This window comes from Ambystoma mexicanum, chromosome 6p, assembly GCF_040938575.1.
Source record: "Ambystoma mexicanum isolate Mex_15411 chromosome 6p, UKY_AmexF1_1, whole genome shotgun sequence".
Classification (NCBI taxonomy): domain Eukaryota; kingdom Metazoa; phylum Chordata; class Amphibia; order Caudata; family Ambystomatidae; genus Ambystoma; species Ambystoma mexicanum.
The window spans coordinates 1,470,119,850-1,470,147,574 of NC_090935.1; the positions used below are offsets into that span (position 1 = coordinate 1,470,119,850).

Sequence of the window (27,725 nt, forward strand, 5' to 3'; positions counted from 1 at the left end):
AACATTCTGAAAGGAGAACAATTTTGGCAACCCTGGCCGGAGATAACAGTAGTCACGGATGCCTCACTCACGGGGTGGGGAGCCCACGCCAACGACTTGACCATCAGCGGTCGTTGTTCTCCATCGGAGTCCAGACTGCATATCAACCTGTTAGAGCTGAGAGCCATCAGACTTGCGCTGAAGGCGTTCCTGCCAGCTGTACAAGGGAAAAATGTCCTGATAATGACGGACAACACGGTGGCCATGCATTACCTCAACAAAAGAGGAGGCGTAGGATCACTACCCCTGTGCAGAGAGGCGATGCAGCTCTGGTTTTGGGCAATCCAAGAAGGAATCTCTCTATCGGCAGTTCACCTAGCCGGAGAGAAGAACTTGACAGCGGACGCTCTGAGCAGGCAGAGCACAGTCTCCCACGAGTGGGAGCTAGTTCAGGAAGTCCTTCAAGAGATCTTCGCCCTTTGGGGAACCCCTCAGGTGGATCTGTTCGCCACCAGCTTCAACAGGAAATGCGATCTGTTCTGCTCAAGGGAATTTCCCCCGAGAGGAGCTCTGGGAGATGCGTTCATAGTGGACTGGGAGTTTCCGCTTCTGTACGCGTTCCCACCGGTCCCTGTCATCCCTCAAATGATCAGAAGGTTGAGAAGATTCCGGAGAACCATGATCCTAATTGCCCCGGATTGGGCCAGGAGAACGTGGTACCCGGACCTTCTAGACTTGTCCATCTGCCCTCCAATTCGACTTCCACTCAGAGAGAACCTACTCTCACAGAAGGGAGGTCAGGTTCTCCATCCAGACATCAAAACCCTCAACCTTCACGCTTGGCTTCTGAAAGGCTGAGGTACAAGGATTGGGACCTCCCTGATGATGTTATGGAGGTGTTGCTTTCGGCAAGGAGGCCAGCAACAAAGTCTTTATACCGCTGCCGTTGGAACAGATTTTGCAGCTGGTGTAGAGAACAGAATATCGACCCCTTTTCATGTGGTACACCAATGGTTTTGTCCTTCCTACTATATTTGGCGAATTCAGGCCTTCAAGTTGGCACCATTAAGGGCTACCTCGCAGCGCTATCCATCTTTAAGCGCACTGCGGAAGAACCATCCTATTTCAAGTTACCCTTGGTAATACAGTTTCTAAAGGGGTTAACCAATGTTTATCCCCCAAGACCATTCCAAGTTCCCCTATGGGATTTAAACTTAGTCCTAACTTTCCTGATGGGCACACCTTTCGAACTACTCCATTCTTGTTCGTTAAGATTCCTTACCCTTAAAACTGTTTTATTAATAGCACTTACATCTGCTAGAAGGGTGAGCGAATTACAAGCTCTTTCTTGTAAACCCCCTCATACAATCTTTCACAAAGACAAAGTTGTCCTGCAGGTGAAGCCTAATTTCCTCCCAAAGGTGGTTTCTGAATTCCATATCACTCAGAAGATTACCCTACCATCTTTCTATCCTCCTCCTCATCCGGGGAAAGAGGAAGAGAGGTTACACAGGCTAGACCCTAGAAGGGCTTTAAGTTTTTACATCAGTAGACTAGCCAGGATAAGACAGGCAGACCAGCTGTTAGTAGGTTACACAGGTCACAAGCTGGGGTTACCAATAACTAAGCAGACCATTTCCAGATGGATCATTCTAGCCATTCTGGAATGTTATAAACCGGCAGGGAAAGAGCCCCCTCAAAACCTTAGGGCTCATTCGACCAGAGGTATTGCAGCTTCATCGGCCCTCAAAAGAGGTGTGCCGGTTAAAGACATCTGTGCGGCCGCTACATGGTCGTCTATCCATACCTTTACACGATTTTACAACTTGGATTCCTCCTCCAGTCAAGAGACTAGGTTTGGAAGGGCTGTACTGAACTCTATTCATCAATAGAAGACAGCGTGAAGTCAGTACTCCCTCCTCCAATAATAGAATACTGCTATGGGAGCCTATCTAAGATAAGGAATACGTCGGAGGACACAATCCCTTCGAAGAACAAGTTACTTCTTACCTTGTAACGTTCTTTCGACGGGATGTTCCTCCGACGTATTCCTTATTGACCCTCCCATCCATTCCCCGCGGTTCTACTTCCCTTGTTGTTGCAGCTTACGCTCCTTCAGGGTGATTAGTCTAGTCCAGACAGAAATACTGTGGGCTACAAAACGGAACTGAGCAACGGACGCTGCGCGCGGCCTTTATGGGCAGGATGACGTCGATACGGCGGCTGTCGAGGGACATCGACTCGGAGGACGTCGACGCGCAGCGCCCTCTAGAGAAAAATTTTCCGAGGCCAGCAGAGCTGGAAGGAGATATCTAAGATAAGGAATACGTCGGAGGAACATCCCGTCGAAAGAACGTTACAAGGTAAGAAGTAACTTGTTCTTCTCTCCTATATTGTGCTGCTTTTGATTAATACTGATACATTAATGTTTCACAGCATGTTGTGTATAACACAGAACCATATCTGGGAGCAGTGCTTTTCACTGCCTTTTGCGTTATAGCAACCCTTTTTCTACCCCCATGACACGTGGGCACCACCTAATATGTGGTGCCACTCAGGTTCCCTACATTTATTAGTGTCCCCATACCCACTTTTGTGACACAATTATTTCAGTGCCATAGACTGCGTTTATTGGCACATGGTGTTCACTCTTGTTTTGGAAATGAGCACAAGGATTTCTATGTGCTCCATGTTGCCATTATACACGAGCTATAGAGATTCCTAGATGCTGTGACACACTGATTGCCCCTTTTATATAGTGGGTGGAGTTGCCCCCACAAGTGCCTCCAATTTGGGTCGTATTTTTCCTGATACACGACCACAAGGTACCCATTCATATCTACCTTACTTAGATTCTACTCCATCTCAAGATGACCAACTGTTTCCTCCACCAACACGGCAGTGCGCCATTGCCCAGGCAACAGCACTCACAACGATAAACACATTTCCGAGTGCACCGCCTCAGCCAAGTATGGACATTCATGCAGAGTGCGAGCGCATTTTGAGACTCTTCCTCACAACATCTATCTCGGGTAAGATGAGCTGTGGATAAAGCCAGGATTTTGCCATGACTTTGCAACTGGCTCATGCACGCAGACCAGATCAACCTCGTCCATTAACTTCAGGCCGTTTGCCACCCTGCATGCTCCCCCCCCCCCCCACCGAATACACACTCACGGCACACACTTTGATAGACCGGCGTTTTTAGGTCACATCCCTCTATTGACTTTAGAATTTGCTTATTAACAAATGGACCGCTCTCTTTTAACACAATCAGGTCTGTTTATTCTTGCCACGCCGGCAGCGCGTCACATTCCAGCTTCATCACGGCACCCTTTAGTGCATCCAAATATCTGCGCTCACTTCAGGTCACGGCAGCATGCACAACCAAGCCATACCATCCCTCGATCTTTCAAGACTTGGCAAAAAGGGACACGGGTCTGTCTGTTTGTGGACAGACTAGCGCACCATATTTAACTTATGAGATAGTCCAGTGTTTATCGGTTTACCAACCCTTTTTTAACCATTTTTCCTTTTCCATTCAGGCAGATTACCATGTATAAGATGTTTTTTTTAATTTTCACACCAGCCTTGCCAGGTCCCCTTGAAATAACTGGTAGTGGACTCCTCTTCAACCGTGCTTTCCATTGGGTTCTTTCAGCATGATCTTTAGGAGTAAAAGCTTCTTAAAAACTATGTACGATACACCCGAATACAGACTGCTTCTTTCAGTCACAGAACCATTTTCTGATCATTTCACAGAGGCACACAGGAAATATAATTAATTGAACATCTATCAATCTCTTTCCGCCCTGATGAAGGCCGCCTCATTCACAGCATCTTGCAACTGCTACAAGTGGCCGAAACACAACTGTGTTAAATTTCTCACACAGTATTGAGTGTTCATACTGGGACCCACATATTCCTTGTAACATTTGTATTTAAAATGTTTTGTCTTTACATGTTTATTTGAATTTTGTGTCTTCAGTATTCATTTTCTTTGTCCTGTGAACACATTAGGTTTATACCATTGTATATGTATGTCTAACACTACAGTGATTTTTTGTAATATGATGTCCAAATATTCCTTTCAACATACTTATTAGTAAATCCATTCAAATTTCTATGGTCATTGGAGTCTTTATGTATTCGAGCACACCTTGATCAATTTGTGTTTAGTACCAAAGTCAGAGAGAGGCCAGGAGAGATAGAGAGCCTGCAGACCAGGCATGCAAAGGAGGAGTAGGCCTGAGTGGGAATGATAGAGGCAGGGACCGACTCAGGAAAGATCAGGGCCACTCCTCCACCGGGCTGATTGGTGCTGGGCTTGGAGAGGCTCTTGTAGCCCTCAGGGAGGAGAGTGTAAAAACTTGTGACAGAGCTGGCCATGAACCATGTCTCGGATGGAGCGAGAACATCCAGGTCCAGGTCTTCGAGGAGGTGGCAGATGTCAGAGAAGTGTTTGACAGCACAGTGAGAGTTGAGAGTAGCTACGTGAAGCAGGTTGCCACTCTTGAAAGTCTTCCGGGGAGGGGTGCAGAAGAGAGGTACACCCAGTAGAAGAGGCATAGGGACCTGAGAGGGTGCAAAGGTACAAGGAGGGGGGCATAGGGCCCAGAGAGGAGGAAGAGGGGGGAGCCGGAAAGGAGGCGGTAGAGGTGGATGGGATCGGCAGAGGAGCCAGAAAGGTAGATTAGATAGGTGGCAGAGGAGCCAGAGAGGTGGTAGATGGAGTAGTAGGAGAAGGGAGGTAGTTGATGAGACGTGGGAGGTGCCTATCAATGAGGAGGTTGGGCTGAGTGCCCTGGACCATAACAGGGCCATTTAGATAGACATTGTTGATGGTTTTGGAGGACAGGAAGGAGGTCAAGAGGACCTCCCATCTTGTGCCACCATTAATGGGTGAGGAGGAGAGAGAATTGCAACCATGTGTAGGGTCCATCGGTAGGGAGAGGTACTTAAAAAAACGATGTTGGTGAGAGTCTGTCTGGAGGAGGCACTGATGTTAGGTATCAGCGATGGGAAGGCCTGGATTGGAGACCAGAAAATCCTTCTTGAATTTCTTCCTTCCAGACTTAGTGAGAGGGATGGGATAGGTGATCGACAATCAGTTAGAGAAGATGGGTGGGGAGAAAGAAAGGGAAGAGTTAGGGGGAAGAGAGAAGAGAACAACACAGCACAGAGCTACGCCACAGCCAGATTCCGTTTTCCTAGAAGGAGGGGAAAAGCCTAATTTTTAAACACAACAGCAAATGCAAAAACACACAGATTTGACTTTTAGAAGAGGGTGAGCCCCAATGCTAATTACGACAGTTCACCTAATGCCAGATATGGATAACAAACGAATGTGACATGTAGCAGACCGCAAAATTACCTAATCAAAGTAATAAGAGAGGAGGGACAGTTAAATAGGGAGCAGTAATGGCTGTTCTCCCCCTGCCTGCACCTTTCTTACCTTGTCAGTTGCTGCTGGTTGACGGCTGCGGTTCATGTTCCCACGGCGAACATTGGCAAACACCCTCTGGAGCTGCAATTGTGAGAGCTTGCCTTAGCCTCAGGGCTCTTAGGGTGCTGCAATGGGCATTGGGCTGACCTGCTTGGTTCACCTAAGAAGGGCAGCACACTCAATCAGGGATCTGGGGAGGGGTTGGAGATGGAGGGAAGCAAGAGGGTCGAGGGAACAGGCAGAGATCTGGAATGATCAAAAAAATAAAAGCGGGAGCACAAAAATGGAAAAGCACTCATTGCAGCTCCTGATGAAAGAAGTGAGCCGTGCTGAGTGTCAGAGAACAAATTACACCCACCGTGGTGTTAGGAGATGGCAGCACGCCCAATTGGGTGTCTGGGAAGGAGTGAGGGAGAGGGAAGCAAGAGGGTGGAGGGAAACGGCAAAGATCGGGAATGGAGGCCACGAGCAACACGATCAGCACAAGGAACTGCTTTCTTACAAAAGTAAATAAATAAAAGCGGGGGCACAAGAACGGGAAAGCACTCACTGCAGCTCCTGATGGAAGGAGTGAGCCGCGCCGACCGGCAACAAAGAAATTACACCCACTGTGGTGTTAGGAGATGGCAGCATGCCCTATCAGGGTTCTGGGGAGGGGTGGGAGGCAGAGGGAATCAAGATGGTGGGGAGTTCCAAGGGTTCATTGCGCAAAGGGGGACCCTGATTGCTGCAGTGGCAACTGAAGGCCATTTGCCCGAGCCCCACATGCACCGTAACAGGAGCCAGGCCATTCTTAACCTCCCACCCTCTGAGAACAAACTGCAGCATAGGACCCCAAGAGACTGGCTGTGGTTTCTATTGACCACAGCCTGTGGTCTTTGTAACACTTGAGAACTGGTTCAAGGACCGTCTTCTGGCTCTCTAAAGAGGGGTGTCAAACAACCTATTTAATGGGTTTGCCAGTGAGTGTCAACCTCCAGGAGCAAACGCCTCCCTCAGGCAGGAGTGACGTGCATTAGAATCAAGAGGGCTGCACAGTACATATCATATTAAATGCAATAGCATTCACTAACAACTCCAACAGGCCCCTCTGAGAGACTCCTATTCACTTTGCAGGAAGAAATGACATTAGCTTGAGCGGCTCCTCTGCTGTTGCTACAGCTCTCCTCATAGAGCATCAGTGTGAAATCCACAAGAAGGGGAAACTGTGACTTTCAATGTTCATTCATTTTACTTTAATTGAAATGCCCAGCACTCAGATACTTTCCAAAACATGCTCCCTGAGACACGCAGCCACTCCGATGCAAAGTATTCCTTGCGCTTCAACATTCAGCAACGGAAAAAGTCTTAAACTGGAGACCTTTGAAAACATGCTCCCTGCGACACGTGACCACACCGATACCAAGTATTCTTTAACAATGGAAATGTTCAAACATTCGCACACTCATTTGACAGAAACTCACTGGTCGCTTTGATTGCTTTCCCAGAAGTGCAGAGTACAAAACTTTCGCTGTCAGGGATCCAACTCCTGCCCCATAGACACACTTTTGTCAGCTTCTTAACACAGGGAAAGAGACAGCCTCTCCACACGGCTCCCTTGTCAGCCCTCGGACCGCTCCAGCCGCTGCACCCATGCCACATTTCCTGGGATCCTCTCTCTTGGCAGACCCCAGCGTCTCTGCATGCTGTACAAGGCGTACTGGCCCACAGCAGTTCTCTCCAGTGCCTCGCCTCTCTTCAAACACGGTTCCCTGCTGCTCCTCCCTGAATTTTTTTCTCCTTTTTGTCTTATACACCTGTAACCCTCTGGCAGATAGCAGGTGTGCTTTCTCAATTAGACTTGCCTGACCATGATTTAGGGAACATGCCTGACCTTCACAACACATTGCAGGCATCATCTTCGTCCAAGTATTTAAGTGGTGAAATGGTATATTGTTCATTGATCTCAGTTGCCTCTTCCTCGTCTCAATACTATCAAACATCTTATGAAGGAAAATGATGGGACTGGCTTACTATGATCCATAAAGGTTGGGTAAATGTTAGGTTGGTCATCAATAGGGAAAGGAGGATACCATGTCTCGCCTGGCTGTACCACACTCCGGATCCCCAAGGACTCTCCTCCCGGCTGATCCTCCCTCGCTTTTTCACCCCACAGGTCGGGATCCAAGAGGGATGGCCTTTCCCTGGCCACCTGAGAAGATAATCCAGGGGGTTTAGGGAGGAGGATACCCTCAGGTTTCTCACACAACCACAACATTAAAGATTAATTCCATGTAAATGGTAGGCCAGAGCATAAAGGACATCACCAATCTTTTTTACTCCAGTATTAATATGAAATTCCTGAGTATTTGTGGAAGTTTACATAATATGTGGCGCTTGATGGTTTAGTACATTTGGAATATACACTATATAAAGAGTTATATGTTCAATACTAATGGTTAATTTTGTTCTATAACGTGTGTTCTCATCCGTTCTGTCCATTGTTGTTCCTTGTTTAGTCGTGACTGATAGTTGCCACGCATTGATAATGTGCCTACGACATACCATGAGATATTTTCATTGTGATTCGTTTTTTAAAAAGGCAGCACCACTGGGATGCCAATAATATTGCGGTGTATTCTTAAACTGTGTTCCTGCATAGGTTGGTGCACTGGCTGAATTGTTTGGCCAATATATGAGAGTCCACAGGTGCACTCAGTGCAATAAATTAAAGCCCTCAATTTGCAGTTCATTTGTCATAGGATCCATGGTTTTTCATTGATCCTAAATGAAGAAGTGTGTTTGGTGAACTTGCATGATCCACATGCCCCACGTGGGAAGTTTCCGTTTTCTATTTGCTTTGGTGGTGGCCATCTTGTTTTTTTTGTTTTGGTACATTGGTTGGGCTGGCGCAATATGCATGGAGCCCATCTCATGATGAAAAACATTAAAAGTATTTGCACCCTGAAAAAGTAATGCGGTGCTAATAAGCGATCACCCCTGCATCGGGGGCATACAGGGCTGGTACATAGCTACCTAGGCTTGGGCTGGTGTGCCATTAACAGTTCTGTATTTCCCCCAAATGTGGGGTGATAGCTATACTGTTTCACAGACCAGAGCTTGGTAACCATATACGTTTTTGTTACCAGCTGAATTTGTTTTATGAGTGTATGTTTGAAACTGTTCTTGTTGTATTTTGTAATACATGTTTTTCATTTTATTTTATTTTTAGTTCTACAGTTTACACAACAATAATGAGTGCTGCCGTCCCGGATCAGTACAGAACCCGTCTCCGAACTCTCATGTAAGAAATAAAATAAGCCACAATGGAATGTTTGGGTTCTTAAAGTGATATCATTTTAGTGTACTTCATAGATTCACAAGCGGAATGTTGTTAATGATGCACAAACTCCACCATTTCTCTTGGTATCTCGTTTAAAGGGTAACCTTTCCCATAAAAAGCTATTTCCTACCAATGGGTTTCAGAATTCCTGCGCTCTTCTGCTTTACATGCAATTCCAATCTAACTGCACACATTATTCCCCCCTACCCCCCACAGATTGGGATTCCATTTTGCCCATGTATGCAGTTGTCATTATTCAATCCAATCTAATTTACTGAATCTTACATGCATGAGATATATGCAAAGGTATGATATTCCGGTACACACAGATCTATGCACCTACAGTGGGTTAATGCACCTAATGCTGAGACTAGGTTATCTAATTAAGTTTGGGGACTGACAGTTGATGTTGGGCTTAGGGGTGAAATGGGGAGGATTCATTGGCCGCTTTGCCTGGGTCCTCATTACCTGGCAGAGGATAGTCACATTGCAACACTGGCCTACCCAATGGCACCTCCTCCGCAGGTGAGACCACAGTAATCTCTGCAGCAACAGCGACATATACAGTACTGAAGTCTGAGACTTTCTTTTTAAGAGAAGCTCTCTTTGTGCCTCGAGTGAAGATGGACATGGTCTGGGCACAGTTACCTGTGCAATAGACACTGCAGAAACATTTAATCTTGGAGTTATCGGGACTTGTGCTGAATTTCCCAGTCCCACAAACAGTCTTTCAAAACGGTGACTCCCTCAACATTGAGAGACTGGCGTGGAGAGGTACTCTACATCACTCTTGTTCCCTGACGAGCGCTTCCTGATCCTTGGAAACATTGCACACATTCCCTGCTTGTCAAGCCTATCAAACAAATTGGATACACTGGAGATCTCTCCTGAAAGGCTTCCAACCCAGCATTTCTATGCATAAAACACTGACCCCATCCCAGTATACGTAAATGCTGGGAGGGTCCGAACAGCTGGTGCAACATCCCAAGATGACTGCTAGTCTAGATATAGGCTTGGTCCAACCCCTTGAGTCCGGTTCGGCCCCAGGTTTGCCTAAAGAACCCAACCCATCTATCTCATCGCTAAATGTACCTTCACAGGTGCACACTCTCAGGGTAAGATCCATCAAGGTGGAGGAGTGGACAGTATAAATACAGCTCATCCCACTTGCTGGGGAGTGGGTTACAGAAGCAGGTGGCTCAGGTTTGGGCAAGGCTGAAGGTTAGAAGGCAGTGGAAGAACAAAGGACTACGGGAGTGTAGACTGGAGTTGTGCTGGTAGAGGAGAGCTTGAGGGTGGTGGCAAGAGCTGAAGTGATATCAGGAGTGGAGAGGAAGCTGGTAAAGGGCGAAAGGTAGTGACACCAGGAGTGGAGAGGAAACTGTAATATCCAGAGCAGAGAAGAAAGAAGTGCTTAAGTTCAGAGGGAAGAGGAAGGATGCAGGGAAATCGGGGCTCAAAAAGAAGTAACGCCAGGGTTCAAGAGGGAACTAATATCATCAAGAGCTGAAAGGGTGAGATGGTAAATTCAGGAGTGAAGAGAAAGGCAGTACTATCAGGAGTGTAGAGGAAAGTGGTGCATTCGGGAGGGAAGAGAAAGATGGTGGTGAAAGTGATAATGGGGATGAATGCAGGAAATCAGGAGTGGCAAGCAAGGAGATGGGGGTATCCAGAGTGATAAAAGAGGAGGTAAAGTAACCAAGGGTAGGGCAATTGGAGATAGCAAGCCCAAACGTAAAAAGGAAGGAGGTGGAAAAATATTGGGTGGCAACATCAAAGGAGAATGACCTTCATGAGGTGGTATCCACCCAGGAGGTGATAAGCACAGGATCAAGAGATATACAGAAGTTCAGGTTGAGGCAACTAGACTCGTACAGAAGATAGGGGGGGGAGAAAACCAAATCCCAGGAGTGAGACTGAACCAATATTAACCTCAGGGGACAGTGATACTGTTATAACGAGACATGCAAATAGGATGACTGTCCTGTCAGAATCAGCAACGGTGAGCAGAATGTGATGAATTGCCCTGAGTCCCTTATCTCCCCTGGTGCGATAGCCAGGGCAACAAGGATCCCAGGGCAACTATCTGGGGAAGAAAACCATGATGGTCGGAAGATAGTTAGTAGTAGCCGGCCGTGTCAAATGTGATGCTGTTCTTCGTTCATCTGTCAGCGGAAAACTGTAACCAGTGCTGATGCCGCCTCAAGGACAGGAAGCGTCTGAGACCTTGCGCTGTAACACTGTAGCAATGAGAAGGCCAAGAGAATGAAATGAGGTAAGACTGGTTGAGAGAGGTCTTTGGGGGATCGGGTAGCATCCGGTATGAGTGAGGCAAGGAAAGAAGCTCCAACACGCGTCGGGTGCGGGCGGTAAATCAGAAGTTTGGGCTCGAAATTGGAAAGGGCAAGCCTTTCGTTCTCTTCAGGGATGCTGGGATTAGGTCTGAAGAAAAACAGAGCAAAGAAAAGGAAGGACAAATTGAAAATACGTACATAAAATCCAGTAAATGGTAGAAGAAAGCGACAGCAGAGAAGGGAACAAACTTACGAGCGTCTTACTATCGAAGTAGCAACGAGCCGTTGTCCATGACAATGGCTCACTTGCAGCCGTTCCTCATTCAGTACCAATGCAGTCGGAAGAGCTGTAATGATGAGGCATGTTGGCTCTGCTGCAGCTGAACCGGTGCTTCTAGTTGTAGGCGCCATGTTGGGCGAGGAGGTGAAGGCTATGTAATGCATCGGACGCCACCTATGCCACAAAGGATGCCGGCGAAAGTGGAATGCAACAGATGCAGAGGAAGTGGCCCAGATGTGAAGAAATAGGAAAAACTCAGATCAGGCTGTTCTTGCAGGCCCTGACACCCCTAGGAAGAACCACACAGTGGGAGAAGGGATAATGCAGGGTTAGGGAGAGTATGGCCAGTACAAAGAGGGAAGATGGACAGAAGCCCAGGCCTTGGTCACCTTCACTGAGAGACCACTCTCTATAGCTCTCTCTGTCCATGCTAACCATTAATTCTACCCCCAGCACCTGATGGATTTGTGCAGGAGTCGGGTCCCAGGAAAGCCCAGACACATAAGTAGACAAAGAAGTCAGTTTGAGAACCAAGCAACCTTGCAATGCCAAGCAAGGTGCAGGTGACGCAACTGTCACAGATAGCACAGAAAACACTGAGTCTCAAGGACGGTTCAAAGGTTTTTATTTAATACTTTGTGGGCCCTATGGCTGTCCCTCTCTCTCGTCTTGTACATCTTGATTCCTAGCCCAGGCTTCCTTCTCCCCAGATTAGTTGTATCGATGATAACACCCTCATTATACTGAATACTAGAACTGAGCTGCGGCAGTGACCTCAACGTCTTGGCCGTATCTATCTAAAACTGCTGCAGGGACTTCCTAACTGTCCTTGCACTAACCCCACTTAGTGTTCTTATAGGGTTTTGGGAAGAAGGCATTGCACTTTGTCGGTCAGTCATCTAAATTAATCGCACTCACTGTCGCCTTACCCTTTCTACTTTTCCTATCTCCTCTTCCTTCACTCATCCTGACAATCCTGTGTCCTTCCAATGTTCACTCCACCTGGATCCTGCCTCCGCTCCTACCGCTCTTCCCACTCTACTACTCCCCCCTCCTCCCACACTGCTACTACTACAACCACTCTTCTCTTCCTCCCACTACTACTCCTCTCACTATTGTACTCCTCCTCCCGCATCTTCTACTCCCAGACTATCATTGTTCCCACTCTACTAGTGATTCACCCTCCTTTCACTCAGTACCTGTCTTCTCACACCTCCCTCTCTACACACGCGCTTCACCACCATGCACACTCATATGAATGAACCACAAACACTCCCAAGCCAGTACATCACCTGCTCCAAAACTATGCTCCACATTCAACCGCTTCCTCCTTACTACTGCTGGTCCTCATAGCTGCCATCTATCCCCTCTTCTGACTTCACCCTCATCACCCACACTTCGTGTTTCCCGTCCACTACTTATTGTGGTGAATTGAGCCCCCCCCCCCCCTCCTAAACCCCTTTGTCCCAAAGAAACCCCCTTACCTGGGTGACTGGCACTCTCACTCGATCACTTGTGCTGACAAAAAGCCTTGAAAGGATGGAGGGAGGAGGAAGTGGAACCCAAGCTGTTCTGCTGCAGGCAGGTCTGGAGAGGGCATAGAGACACCCACTGTAGTTTGAGAGGAAAAAGGCCCTAGCCTCTCCCTTTGCCAGCATCAGCACAACTCACAGAGAGCAATGCATCCCATGGGCAGGACCCAATCCGAAATCTCCAGTGGGGGACTTGGAAAGAAATATGCCTAAATCATTGAAATAAAACCCCTAAAGGTTTGTACAGAGTGTAATAATAAATAATAAATAAAAGGGGCACTTTAAACAATAAGAGCATACAAGTAAATACCTAACAAAAGACACTAATTGAGCTAACTTACTTATTAAAGAACCAATAAGAAAAGAGAACTAACAGGGGGATCTGAGTGGAAACACTCTGCTGGCTGTTAGGCAGAAACCTGTGCAGTTCCCTTAGGGATCACTGCAAAAAGTTTAAGACTACAGGAGTAAGCAGTAAACCCAATTGGTAGCAGTCTGCACCACCCAGATTTACCTGGTAGCTGTGGCTGAGCAGTCAGACTTCTCTCAAGAAGGGTTAGGCAGAATATATAGTATACACAATAGGACTAAAAATACAGTAGAACAAGCAAACACTGACCAGAGCTTTGGTATAAAAGTATATAATTATTTATTTAAAAACACACTTATGAAAATACACTGACATTAATATATCAAGCAAGTTCAAACACAGTCACTATAAGTATATACATCTCCCTAGTTAATTATTCGACAAGTCTAGGTTAAGACACCACTTATTAGCAAAACAGAGGTGAGCGCGTAACCTTAGATGGCACTCCAATAATTTGTTTTAAAAGGGAGACAAAAGGCAGAGTATGGAAATAACACAGTACCAACACTTTTAAGAAACCACAGCAAGTCAAGAAAGGCAGGGTCTACTGTAGAGCCAAAAGTTCATAGGCCAGGCCCACTCTTGGAGGGAGCAAGGCGGAATGTGCCCAAGATCACACAGTGGAAATGCACTCAGTCTTTGCAGAAAAGTCAAAAAAAGGTTGGAGCAGTTCAGAAAGTCAAAGTTAGCAGGTCTGAGGTCAACCCAGTTGGAAGGTCAAGGATTTACGGGACACAACTTGGACAATCCGTTGCAAGGGAGACCAGGTGGGGCACAGTACCTGAAATGGTGAAAAAGCTCCAGCGGTCGCAGTTGTTCATGGCAGCGGGTGCAAGTCATGGCTTCGACCAGGGGAAGTGATGATCTCGACGAGGAAGAAAGCTGGAGGATGTTGCACTGCCAGAGAAGCAACCAGCCACGTAGTTCCCGATTAAAAGGTACGACCCTTTTATTTGCGGTGTGGTGAAGCGTGGCTATCCGGCCGCCGGGTGCTTGGCACGGGCGATTCGACCACGAGACGTCCAGGAAGGCGAAAAAGGCGAACTGGTCGGTCCCACCAGCTCAAAGGGAAGAAGACTCTCCTGGAAGAAGATGATCTCTGTCGTCGGGGAAGTGGGGAGTTCGTACAGCAGGGCTCCACCGGTGGTGTCGTCGTTGTAGATGGCTCAGCTTCTCCCCTCTTCGGATTCTTTAGGTCCTGTGGTGACTTCTGAAGTTCCAGTCCCCAAAGCCCTGCTTTTATGCAGAAAAACCCCCATTCAACAGCCTAGCTGTCACTCACACATGCTAAGTGGTGAGCCGGGCGGCTCACCACTGGGCCAATCACACAAGAGTGCGACTTGAGTTGCCAAGGCAACTCAGTCCAGGGCGCCTAATCGCCCTCCCACACATCCTGTAGGCCCCAGACAGAGTGGCACCATTTGGAGGGCTTCTGTGCAGAAGCCCGCCAAAAAGTGGAACAAAGGGCTCGACTTGGGTTAGAGTTTCAGAGGCGAACACAAACACCATTTTAAAACCTAGTTCTGGCAAAAAAGACCCAACCGGGGAATTAATATTAAATAAATAACCCGGCGGTATCTTTAACATTGCACCAAAAAGTGGTGCGTTTAAAATCAATGGGAAAATCCTATAAGAAATATTCCGGTGGAATATTTTGCGTGGTATCCACTGCCACCAACCAGAAACTCGACAAGGGGGGACTGGGCAGTGCCCCCTTGGAAAACAGACCCAGGGGCAATCGAATTACCCCTACCTGTACTTCCACAATATGATTGTTTGTACTGGTTCTGTTCACAATTTGAGACTAGTAAAGCCAATGGTGACTTTACATGCCCTGGGAGACAGTAGTCAGTCCCAGGGTATGGAGTCTATGTTTGGGGGTCACTATGACACCCCTGTGTTACTGCATTGAGGGTGCTGTGTAACACACATACCAAAAACACATGAAGCCCTATGGAGTAAAATACCACATAGCCCCTAAAACACATTCACAGTCAAAGGACATACTCAAATCATGCCTAAGAGTGGGAGAAAAAGAGTCTCACTCTTAGCAGGAGAAAAAATAAACCCCAAAAATCCAGCAAAGCTGCTGGCAGACTCACTAGGTTTGGGAAATTAGCCTTAACAGAGAATTCTCCCTAACACTGGCCAACCATGCAAAGATGTTTCCCAACCAAGCAGAAGCCAACCATATAAGGGTGCTCTGGCTATATAAGGGGGCTGCTTCCATTGAATATTGAAACAGTCACAGAGAGGATTCCCGAAGCTCCTGGAGGTAAAGGAGGGTCCGCTGCTGGAGAGTGGAACTCTGCCCCAAGAAGAGGAGGAGGCTACCTGGGAGCGGAGACTGCCTGCATGGCCGTGCCTGTGAAGCTGCATGGAGGGAAGCCCTGCAGTGCCCTGACGGTTCCCCGGGGAGAAAGTGCTGCAGTACCCCCTGCATCTGGAGAAGCCCTATCCTGGAGAGGGAGTAGCTGGGTGATCAAGGGACCCTGGCAGAATAAGTGGAACCTGAAGGGGACAGCCCAGTCTGAGTATCACATAAGCGGCTCACTCTATCTTCTTAGAGTCCCACCTAAGGGGGTCCGCCATTCCACAATAGTGTGAAAGAGAGAGAACTCCAAGAAAGAGAGGGATACATCATAGCTCACTAAGACAGAGGGGGTACACTAAATCACCCCAAGAAGAGTGGGAACACTGAAGTGCCCCCAGAAAGAGGGGGTACACCAGAAGCCCCCACCCCCAAGAAAAAGGGGGTACACCACAGACTCCCAAGAAAGAGGCAGTACACCACTAGAGGCAGTACCATGAAGCACCCCAAGAAAGATGGGGTATCCTAAAAACACCCCAAGAAAGAGGTTGTACACCAAAGCACCCCAAGGACCAAGAGGTATACTGAAGCACCCCAAAAAAGAGGGAGGCATTTTAGGAGAGGGAGAACCCAATTCATGCCAATCTAAAGACCAGTAAGCTGGAACTCTTGCTGGGTCAAATCTTGAGGGGCTAACGTATGAAAGACTTTGGGTGGATAACAAACAGAACACAGTAGATATTGACATGGATCAAGTCACCATTTACTTTATTGTTTGGAGTAGGGAAAGTGTAAGGTTCAGGTTAGGTTTTGGGCCAGAGACTATTATCTGGGACTTTTGAACTTTGTGTTGCTAATTTAGGGAATGGACTTTTGAAGTTAGGAAAAGGTTATTATTTTAGTTTGTTTCTTTTGTTTGCTGGTCAGGTTAACTGTTAACTAATAAAAGTCTTTGCCCTGACAACATGTTGCTGCGTCAGACTTCTAAGTCTGAACAGCCACATTATATACCCCTCCCTTTGCGAAGATTGGTCAACTGTCCCTAACCAATCTTCTGTCTGCACCCGCCCTCCTTGGGCATGTGTGTGTAAGAAAAGGCTTAGAAGCGGGTCTGAGCCCTTCCCACTTTCTCTTTGCTGGCTTGCCGTCTGGGAGATCTGATGGGGATGGTGTATGCAGTTCAAAGTTCATTTTCAGGTTTATACTATTAGTGACCCTGTGGGTGAATTGAGGGTCCTTCCCCTTTCAGGTCCATGGTGGTTTAGTGTTTCGTGACTACCAGTGTGAGCTCTGCTGGTCCTGTCTTTAACATATTTATTCATTGTATTTTTTGGTAGCGCCCAGACCCAGAGGTATCACGGCAGTACCAGGGGTTGCTATGCGGCTTTGCTTCTGTGTGGCTGTTCTGTCTCTCTGTGCAGTTGGACTCGCTGTCTTTCTTCCTCTAGCTGCTCTGCCACTGTGAAGGGGTCTCAGAGGCATTGGAGCTGTGGTTGTGCCAATGGCAGTTTCCGATTTTCCTTGCGTCCTGTGTTCTCTGGTGTCCTTCTGTGGGCTCTGCATCTGAAAAGACAAAAGAATACTGGTGAGCATATGCACATTGAGGTAAGGCTGGAGACAGGGTTCTGTACAGAAACAAGTTGGCACAAAGTAGGAGGAGACAGGAATTTGGGCCCTCTCTGCTGCCACTCTCCACCTCGGGGTTGGAATAGCTCTGGCCTAGTCGGTCTCTCAGCCCCAGCTGAGAGGGTTTCCAGACCCCCTTTTGACAAGGCCCAGTTATTGGTATTGCAACAAACTCCTTGGAAGTTGAACGCTTTAGGGAAAAGTGTGGCCTGGGAGTCAGTGGAACCACAAAGGCTAAGAAGCAAACTCCCACTAACTTTGAGACCTGAGACTTTTGATGCTTGAGCCGAAAGGGAGGGTCGGCTCCCTGTGTCTGACAGGGAGAACATGGCCTGGGAGAAGACCATCCGGATGGTTTTGTTATTCATGTTAGGTTTCATTTGTGGGCAAAGATTCCAACTACCTTTTAATTTCACCCACTATACTTTTACTTTAATAAACTCACTGAAGTAAATTGCATGGCTTTGGAATCCTTCGTGTTCTCCCCTGTTGCAACATCACTGTCAATACTACTTATGAAAGCAAGTGAGCTACAAGGCCCAGAATCCAAAGAGCTGTTGATTGATAAACCAGAAATGGCTCCATCGTCAATTGCATGGCTAAAAGCGGTACATGAAATCGAGGGGGACTCTGCAAAGGGGGCCATGCCAAATGTGCGGGGCATGGCCTAAAGCATTTCAATAAGTGAGTAAATCACCTTGATTCTGTAAATAAATGACCCAGGCCCAGTATGCTTAAAAGCTTTTCTTATGTGATCATTTATGGTTTCAGCTCCCCTGCTGGCTGGCTGGGCCATACTAATTTCTAGCTAATAACCCTCTGCCTCCATTTTGCCACAGTAGGACAGCATCATCACTTGTTAGTCAGGTGTTGGCTGTACTGCCTTGCTGGCAGATGGCTTCCCTGCACTTATTTCTTTAGCAGAATGTTATTAATTTGATCCCTTCCGAGTGCCAGTCACCTGTGCGTGCTTTACTCTCTCAGGCTATTGATTGAGCTAACTTAAAATCCTGCTTGATGCTTACTCGTGGGCGACTGAGGGACAGAAGCAGTTTTTGGAGAATGATAACTTGCATAGTATTTCCACTAAAAAAGAAGGTGGTTTGGTGGTGTGCCAAAATAAACAGCACTGATATAACACAGGTAAAACTCCAGATCAAACCTGAAAACAGGGTTACCTAACTGTACTGTCTGGGATCGATAATCTATAAATTGAACAATATACTCGAGGTAACTATTTTCTTTAGGCTCCCAACTGATAAGTCCTGAAATAATTGACCCAATAGCATAAACATAAAACACACAGTAGAGCTTTGATTACAAATTCATATCTGAATCAAACATGATACAAGTCTAAAACAATTAATACAAAAATCACAATACACACAAAACATAACTCTAGTTCACAAAACACATGAAATCTCTTTCCATCACAATTGGACAAAAAACAAACAATTTATGATGGTCCAATTTGGGTAAATATAATTGTCATCCCAACATGTTTCTGTCCCTTTCACCCATTCGGTAGGACATTCGTCAGGGGCTATCCACTGAAAATTGTGTTGGATTTTTGATTTGTGGGTGTGATGATCTGCATGGCATTAGAGACAAAAAGCAAGTTTCTAACACTAAAAACAATCAGAAAAGAAAAACAGTCACCAATCTCTAAATCGGATATTAATTCATCCATATACTATGGAAAAAAAACAAAATATGATTTAATCTGGTGAATACTTGAGCACACCAAGCCAAAAACATTTAGTGTAGGGTACCTGCTCGCTATGCATGGTAATGCACATCGGGTGGAAAACCAATATCCAGTCCTACTTCATAGAGCTTTTTTTGATGTGTAACCGCCTCTACTGGCCACTGCAGACCACTGAAAATGCATAAAAAAACATAACATGTGGTTCACAGACTGGAGGCAGGTTTAAACAATAACCCTCCCCCTTCTTCCTTTCCTATCCACAAAATAATGAGAGCCACACAGTCATAAAACCATGATTACATGATGGCCATACCTAGTATTGAGAGACGTCCCAGCACACTCAAATTGTACTTGGCGACTAAAATGTTGTCTTGATGGGTGCCCAAATATGTGGGGAGGGACCCAAAACTCATATCTATAAGAAAGCGAACAAAGAAAAGTTCCTTAAAAACCTATGGGAGACTCATATTGGCAATATCACAGTCCACCACTGTGTAAACAGGCCTTTATAATTCCATATAAATACCTGCACACCTCATGTCCAACTGCAAAAAATGCCTGTGTACCAGGAGCTAATCCCTTGCACCATACTAGAGCCCAGAGAACAAAGAACCACTCTGTGCACTGTATCCAAACCTCTTAGAATGCACCTCTTTGCATTAACACGCCTGTGGCCAAAACACTAAGTCATAACATAGTCCCCACAGTATGCAACGACGCATAGTTTGTTGTTTCTAATGGCGCTAAAGGCGCACTCCATCACTAATATGTAGGGCATGCAACTTTCTTTACCTCAAAGACTTCCGTGCCCAGGGATGAAAAAAAATAAACCAGCGTACTGCGGCAAAAACTGAAAAACTCAGGAAATGCTGCTGCAGTAGAAGACGGACTATTGTGTACGGGAAGGAAAACCAATACTGAGTCCCAGAGCACGCTCCATCTTGGAAGTCCTGGTTTTACCAGACCAAGCATGCTAAAGATACACAGTTAAATAATGTCAAGTCCTACTGGAGGAACCTAAATATACATGTCACAAAGCCCCACAACCGGGCCCCAAATTCAGACATTCTTATTGTCTCGCATTCTTTCTGAACCGAAAATAAAAATATATATACTTTCGGAAAATGATGTCAGCCGCAGAGATGAACACACCCCACTACCTGCATACTGTATGTAACAAATCCAACAACATTTTCAGTGGATAGCCCCTGATGAATGTCCTACCGAAATGATACCGAAAGGACAGAAACATGTTGGGCTAACGATTATTTTTACACTAATTGGACCATCATAAATTGTTTTTTTTTTGTCCAATTGTGATGGAAAGAGATTTCATGTGCTTTGTTTACTAGGGTTATGTTTTGTTTGTGTGTTTATTTTTGTATTGATTTGTTTTCTGTGGGTTTTTACAAATGTGTTTTAGACTTGTATCATGTTTGATTCAGATATGAATTTGCAATACACATTGTAGGGTATTTTTATATTTATGCTTTTGGTCCATTTTGTAAGGGCTTAGCATTGGGAGCCTAAAGGAAATAGTCACCTTGATTATATTGTTCAGTGTATTTCCTTCTCTTCTTCATATATGTATAAAAAAAACCACTGCTACATTTTTAGTAATCTTTACATGTTTCATTCTCAGTTTTGGAGTAAACATTTAATGTAGTGTTAAGACCCCTTTCCAAGGGCTGGAACGGGGGTAACGGCCTGGAAGACTGAGTTATAGGCCCAAGCGAAGCCGGGTGTTAAGGCTATAAGCACCCCAGGTTACCAGAGCGGTAACCCGGGGTGTTAAAAAAAAACAACTTATTTTCATTTAAAGGACAGGACGTGCGCAGCGTCCCGTTCATTGATGTAAAATACTGTGCCAAGATGGCTGCCATGGTTAAGGAATGCGGCTGCAAACGGAGAAGAAGGTAAGGCGCCACAATCCGGTAAATGGGGCTGCAGAGGGTGTGTGGGCTAAGTTTCTTTTTAAAAAAGGGGTAAGGGCGGGGAGAAGACGACGACTCGGGAGGCAGCCTCCGGGTTCCATGGAACACAAGCTGAGATCAGAGATTTCAGCCTGCGATCCGCAGAACCTGAGTGGCTGCGCCCCCACCCTGGATGCTAATAGGATGTATACATGCACACAGCAAGCGCACACATTTAGCCAGGAGCCACAATCATGAAAATGAACTGCATTTGAAACGTTCATCATTTAAATTTCTGCTTCTGGCCTTGAATGGATTCTGCAAATACATTTTCGTTAAATAACTTATTCTCTGTGGATGAGAAAGGCAGACATTCTGTAGACATAGAATCAATTGAAGAATCATTTCTGACAGTGATTGGCACATAACACTTGCATCCAGGTGTAACTCTGCAGAATAGGACCAATGTAAACCTTGTAACAATCAGTGAAATGTGCAACAAAACAGTGATTTATGAAACCAGTGACCAGGACGGAGTCTCTTATTGCAGTCATGCTTCGCCAATTATCCCATAACTTTGTTTTGGCATGACCCTAACCGTGAAACTCGAAGGAATAAATAACATCAAGAGTTATTGATAGGGGTGTGTGGCCGCAGTGCCACCGATGTGGCAGCTCTGCTGATGGCCTCAGAGTGAAGCACGCTGCATTTGTAAAAATACACAGTTCCCCCTGCTTCTCGAGGCCAGAGAAGTCCTGGGCAGAGAAATGAAGATGTCAATCGCTGATCGTTCCAACACTGGGTGTTGAGGTGCCCTCATGAAGCTGCAAACCCGAGGATAAGGCCAACTACCGCTGGAAGAAGCGGGCTGTAGGAGCTGCTTGACGGGGAGCAGATGCCAGGTGAGACCCGCATATCTCGCCTGGAGTAGAAAGACAAGCCTGGCAGAGCGACCCGAGATAGCCCAGGAGGTGATTTGCTGGACTGGAGAGAGTGCTGAACCATAATAAATGTGAGTCGGGAGACGCCCGGCTCCTCTTCCATGCTAGTCTGCTGCATGGGACCTGGCCCGCTGACAAAAAGTGTATTTGGGATGACTCCAGGCGGGGAGACTCGCCCCACGCTAAGCAGCGGAACCTGGGTGAACCCGCCCAGTCATCCAGTTATCCTCGGCGGCGGGGCAGCCCTGAGGGGAATCCCGCGCCATTGGAGAGACAGAAGCAGACTGCGACCGCAACATCCCCGCGAGCCCTGGGCGGGCAAAAGCCTCTGTGCTCCAGAACCCAACGATTGTACAAGGATCAATCAGATAAGTCACAGCATGAGATACCAACGATGTGAGAGCCACTACAATAGTGCATCGGCGGCTGTGACCTGTGAAGCTGCCTCACCGTTACAACCCCACATTAAGGTCGACAGGAGCAAGCTGACCACAATGGAAATACATCTGCTCTACCACGCAGGCATTGGGAGGCTGCACTGGGTATGGTGAGGTGGAGTCTGCCCCTGAAGCTTTGCAATCCGTACAGTGTGACTTAAATCAGCCTACGGAACGCTTTCATGGCAGCCCCATAAAACAGCTGGGACACATGGAAGTGGAGAGTGACAAGCAGGGCTAAATAAAGCTCCTCACACAACGCAGTATTTAAGGTGAGCCAACCGAGGGGAGCAGAAAGCGCCCCGGCAGCACAGGGACTCACGACCTCATTATAGAGGCAAGATCTCTGCACCGCCACACGTCAGACCTGGGTTCTTAGAGAGACAGTCCCTCCCCCGCAACATCACATCATTTGGGAAATGTTTGGGACGTCTCTGTGGAAGAACTCCCAACGCCAGTAAAGCAGCAGGCTCTTCCTCCCCTAGGCCCTAAACGGGGGAGATAGGAACACCTTCAAACCCACGACAGCCGGGCGGATGTCTCCCTCCCTCCCCCGCCCGCTACAAAGACAGCAAGACTTTAAGATACAGACGTACCCTTGTGGCCCTCCCAGAGGCCTGGAGCTCGACATGGAGATCTCGCCCATAAAGAGATGAGCGAGGGCAGACATCCACAACTTTGAGGATGCGGCCGCATCTGGTGGTGGTGGCCTCCTATAATAACTGAGATCCTGCCTCACTCGAAAGTAACGCGCAATCAGGTCCAAACATCTCAAGACGCCTAAGAGTGGGGAGATATCTGCCATATTACTCGCCAGAGATGAAGGGAAAAGGCTAGATTCAGAAAGGTTCCTGCCACAAGCCACCACAGGGGGGAGCTGGACAGCTTGCTACAAGAGAGGACATTCAGGCGTTCATGATGGACATCAAATCGGAAATCCGCTCCTGTATGACAGAACTCGCCTCTAAACTGGAGCACACAGACCAAAGAGTGACCGAAGCCGAGCAGAGATTGGGAGAGGTGAAGGACCTGAACCGCAAGCACTCTGCGTCGCTCCTCGTTATTCAACAGCAGATCTGGGCACTGACAGATAAAAATGAGATTTTGGAGTTCAAGCAAGAGGATTTGGAGAACAGGGCCCGTAGAAACAATCTGCGTATTAGGGAGGTGCCCTCGGCGGTTCCCGATCATAGCTTGGCGGAATAGGTAGGAGTTCTGTACTCCTACTAAATTTCGAGAAATCTCAACTCCTGCTGGATCGTACCCACTGAATACGCCCTCAGAAAGGGCTGCAGACGGAACCCTCCCCCCCCTGATGTGATCACCCAAGTACACTTCTTTACAATGAAAGAGGCAATAATGGCGATAGGCCACTCCCAAGATGAGCTCTCATTCCAGGGGTCCCCTGTACAAATTTACCAAGATCTAGCTGCAGTGACAATGCACAAATGGCAGGCCCTCAGGCCACTGACATTGTTCCTACGGGACCAAAAGATCCGTTATCGCTGGCTGTTTCCAACCCCAGTCCAATTTTCCTTCAAAGGGGTTTCTCGAACAATTGCACATCTAGAAGACACAGAAATGATCCTGAACATCTCCTCTCCAGAGAAGACAACTGGCTCCTCGTCCACTTCCCCACGAGGACTCGGAAGCCCCCCCCCGAAACCAAAGCGTGCGGCCTGGTTAAGAGTCCAAAAAGGCTGCAACACGAGATGAATGACCCCTGTGATTACAGCTGCAGAATTTGAACCCCAGCGGCAACACCAAGAAAAAAATCTCCTGTTTTGCCGCCTTGGATATCTGATTCGTTGGAATCTGTGGTAACAGCGAACAAGATGAAGGCAAGAATGGGCTTCACATGGTCCAAACCCAACTCCAAGGCGGATGTCACCGGAAGGCCCTTGGCGTGCCCTGCCGATGGACCACAGCAGACGGTTGGTTGGGAGTCCATGGTTCGGACTCAGTTCAAAGTTACTTGTGGTTTTGTTGGAAGAAAAGACAGTTGGAGTGGGTACACAAGATCTCTTACGCGATAAATGGCAACGACTGAACAACCCCCCCCCCTGCACCCGCGACCTCCCGCAACAACAACAGAGGACAGCATAGAGACTCCTTTCCAGAAAGTAAACTTTGTCATGTTGAATGTTAAGGGCCTCAACTCTCTGGTGAAGAGAACATCCATACTGAAGCGGCTGAAAGATCTAGAGGGAGCTGGGATATTCCTTCAGGAGACTCACCTGCGTCCGGAGGACTACGTCTGTCTCCGAAACAGGGATTTCCCAGAACAGTTCCTGGCTTTGGAAAGCACCAAAAAGGGGGGGTGGCATTCCTGGTGGCCAGAGACATCACTTTCGAGGAACTAGACACTGTCATAGACCCGAGAGGTCGCTACATAGCTGTGGGAGGGAGGCTCCTGGGCCAGCTGCACACCCTGGTCTTCCGAATGAGGGCCAGGAGTGCTTTCTGGCTGATCTTGAGTCCGTCCTCCTCCCATTCCTGAAAGGCCAAGTCATTATTGGAGAAGATTTCAACGGAGTTCTTGGCCCAGACAGGGATAAAACACATGCGCTGTCCCCTAAAGACTACAAAATCGAATTGGAGATTCTCCATATGTTCAGAGTCTTGGGAGTGGTGGACGCCTGGAGGGTGCTTCACCCAGTGGAAAGAGACTACACTTTCTTCTCACACGTCCACCGTACGTCCTCTCGCATCGATCACCAAAACGCACACAACAGAATTTAAGGGCCACCCCCATTTCATATGCGGGTCCACTGGCTCTTGGATATGGCAGTCCACTGCCAACAAATTCTTTTTTGAAGTTCATGTTGGGTTTAATTTGAGCGTCTGCATTACCAGTGTGGTGCATGTGGTGTTCCCAAGCCTCTTCTCTTGCCGCCGCTTCGAGCTGCTGACTGAGAGAACACGGACAAGCATTGTGTGTAACAGGTATGGAACATGAAGAAGTGATACTCGACATATTCAGCCAGGCACATGTAGAAGGAACAGAAAAACTGGGGCTCTCGCACATTCCACCCCAGGGGCAGGGCTGGCTTTGGATAATCCAGTGGTAGGACTCCTGCTCCAGATTGAAAGGGGTCCCCTTCCCCTCTTGACAGCGTCACACATGTTTAATACAGGAATCAAACATCACTGTCTTGTTTACTTTTATTGCCTTCTTCAGTTATTCACTGTCATGTGATGATGAATTTCTTTTTGTTTAAATAAGAAAGGAGTCGGATTAAATGTGGCTACGCAATACCTGATTATTGCATGTACCTCGCATAGATGACTGGGGACCTTTCTTCAGCTTGGAGCCCATGCCTCGGCAGCAGCTATCTGAAGCAGTTTATGGTTTAAGGTTGTGTGCTATCTGACAATAGCAAATTGGCACGGTTGACCAGAGGTGTTTTCCAACTTGGAACCAATGCTTCTATAGCATTTTATGACTGAATGATGTGTGTTATGATCTACGGCTCTTATCTTGCTCAGGTGGCTGAGGGTAGCTCTCAATCTTGGAAGCTATAGTTTAGCAGCTATCTGAAGCTCTGTATGACTGAAGGATTACACTGAGCTCCGAATTTGTACTAATGGCATTCATCATTTCAGTGTATTAATTCCCTCCGGACAAGGTGCATGTTTACCTGTTAGTGGATTTTGCATCTCTGGAGAACTAATGAATAGGCATGGCTTCAGATTGGATACTTGTTTCATAAACACTGAAAATCCTTGTGGTTCTGAAGGACAATTTAAGGTGTACATCAGGTTGTCAAAGGTTGGTTGGATTACCACTGGAAAAAGCAATGTTGTGCACCTCGAGGTTTATGAACTCGTACCTTGATAAATTAGATTTTCTTATATGCTTATTCTATCATGAATGTCTCTTTTGGGTAATAATGAGTGCTTACTAAGAGACCCAGGGATTGTTGAGCTGTGTAAGAATAACATTCTCTTTAGCACTATAATATTATAAGATTAATGTTATACCTGCAGGCATCAAGTGGAAAATTAAATGTTTTATTCTTTTTATGGCAAATCATATAAGTTGCCAACTGTTTCATGGTGACAAGCGGAACTCGCATACTCTTCTTTCGCCTGCTTAAACTAATAAAACATCATTTTGGATTTTTTTTTTAAAAACAATTTTATTGATTTTATTCAAACAACAAATAACAAACCCAACTCAACTTACAGTGGTTACATATATTGCTCATAAATGCACATACATTGTCACTTTTTCGCCCACTGTATTTCCCGTAAGCCTACCCCCTCCCAAGCATACTTTCTCCCGTTGTTGGTCTCTACCTCTTGTGGTGGGGAGACCTCTCCCGCCACGCTTATTGAATCCTCATACGAGGGCCCAAACAACTCTGCTATTAATTGTCTTCAACCCACTAGGGCTCCGGCTTCACCCTCTATGTCCCCTTTACACGCTTCCTGCCATGCCACTGTTTCTGCCTCCGCCCACTTCTGCAAGTCCCTTCACCACGTCTCCACATTGGGCTTGTGGCACGCTTTCCATTCCATTGCAATCCTTCTCTTCGCCAGTACATATGCCAGATCTTTCAATTTGCTCACATGTTTAAGCTTCCTTGGTCTGGGGAACCCTCCCAACAAGCAAGCCCACACCGTATCCACCTTCATGCGGATTCCCTTGTCCTCCATTGTATGTGTTATATCTCTCCAATATTTCGCTATCAGTGGACACGGCCAAAAGATATGCACCATTCCAGCGTTTTCCTCATTACATTTGGGACACACTTGGCTTCCGGCGTTCTTAAATTTGGCTATCTTTAGTGGCGTCAGATATGCTAGCATTTGTCGATACTTTTTTATGATACCCCTGAGCACTTTCCCACATCCCGTCACTCATCATATCCCCTACTTCCTCCTCCCAGTCCAGTCTAAGTTGCACCACTTCTTTGCCCACTTGAGCCATCATCATCTCGTACACTCTAGACGTTTCATGCCCTCCTTCTGCTATATCATATATCACATCTAGCGTGGTGTCCGGTTCCTCTGCAAGTTCCACCTCGGACCAGGCATCTTTAATTCTATGCACCATTCCATGATACGTTATTCATTGCCCAGTACTCAACCCCGTTTGTTCCACCAACTCCTCAAATTCCAATATTTTCGCCTCTTGCCACACATCCCCCAATGTTGCTATTCCTACTGGTTCCCAATACTTCCTAATCATTAACCTTAGTTGCTTTTCTGTTCCCATCATTGTAACCAGTGGGATTTGCGGAGAGCACAGGGCCGACTTGTCCATCAACTGGCACGCCCTCTGCCACATCCCCCATCCAAGACCCAACATCCCCGGACGACCTCTTAACTCCCGCTTATGCTCTAAGGTAGGCTCCGCAGAGAGCCATTTGGCTACATGTTGCAACTGGCTCGCTACATAATATATTTCCCAGTTAGGTAATTTAATGCCTCCTTTCTCATGCGGGTTTTGGAGTTTCCATAGGGCTACCCTGTTCCTCATCCCGTACCAAAGGAATTCCATGCATATGCTGTCCAGCTTGATAAAGAATTGCCGGGGTATGGAGTATGGGATGTTCAC

General features: G+C 46.9%; 1 protein-coding gene across 4 annotated transcripts in view; it reads left to right on the plus strand.

Annotated features, from left to right (window-relative positions):
• NAAA (N-acylethanolamine acid amidase) overlaps window positions 1-27,725 on the plus strand; it is a 539,996-nt gene that overhangs the window by 481,216 nt on the left and 31,055 nt on the right. For all 4 annotated transcript variants that reach the window (XM_069626299.1, XM_069626298.1, XM_069626296.1 and 1 more), the window contains exon 10: window positions 8,637-8,708. In XM_069626299.1, the coding sequence (XP_069482400.1) occupies window positions 8,637-8,708 (72 nt within the window). The remainder of the gene's footprint in view (window positions 1-8,636; window positions 8,709-27,725) is intronic.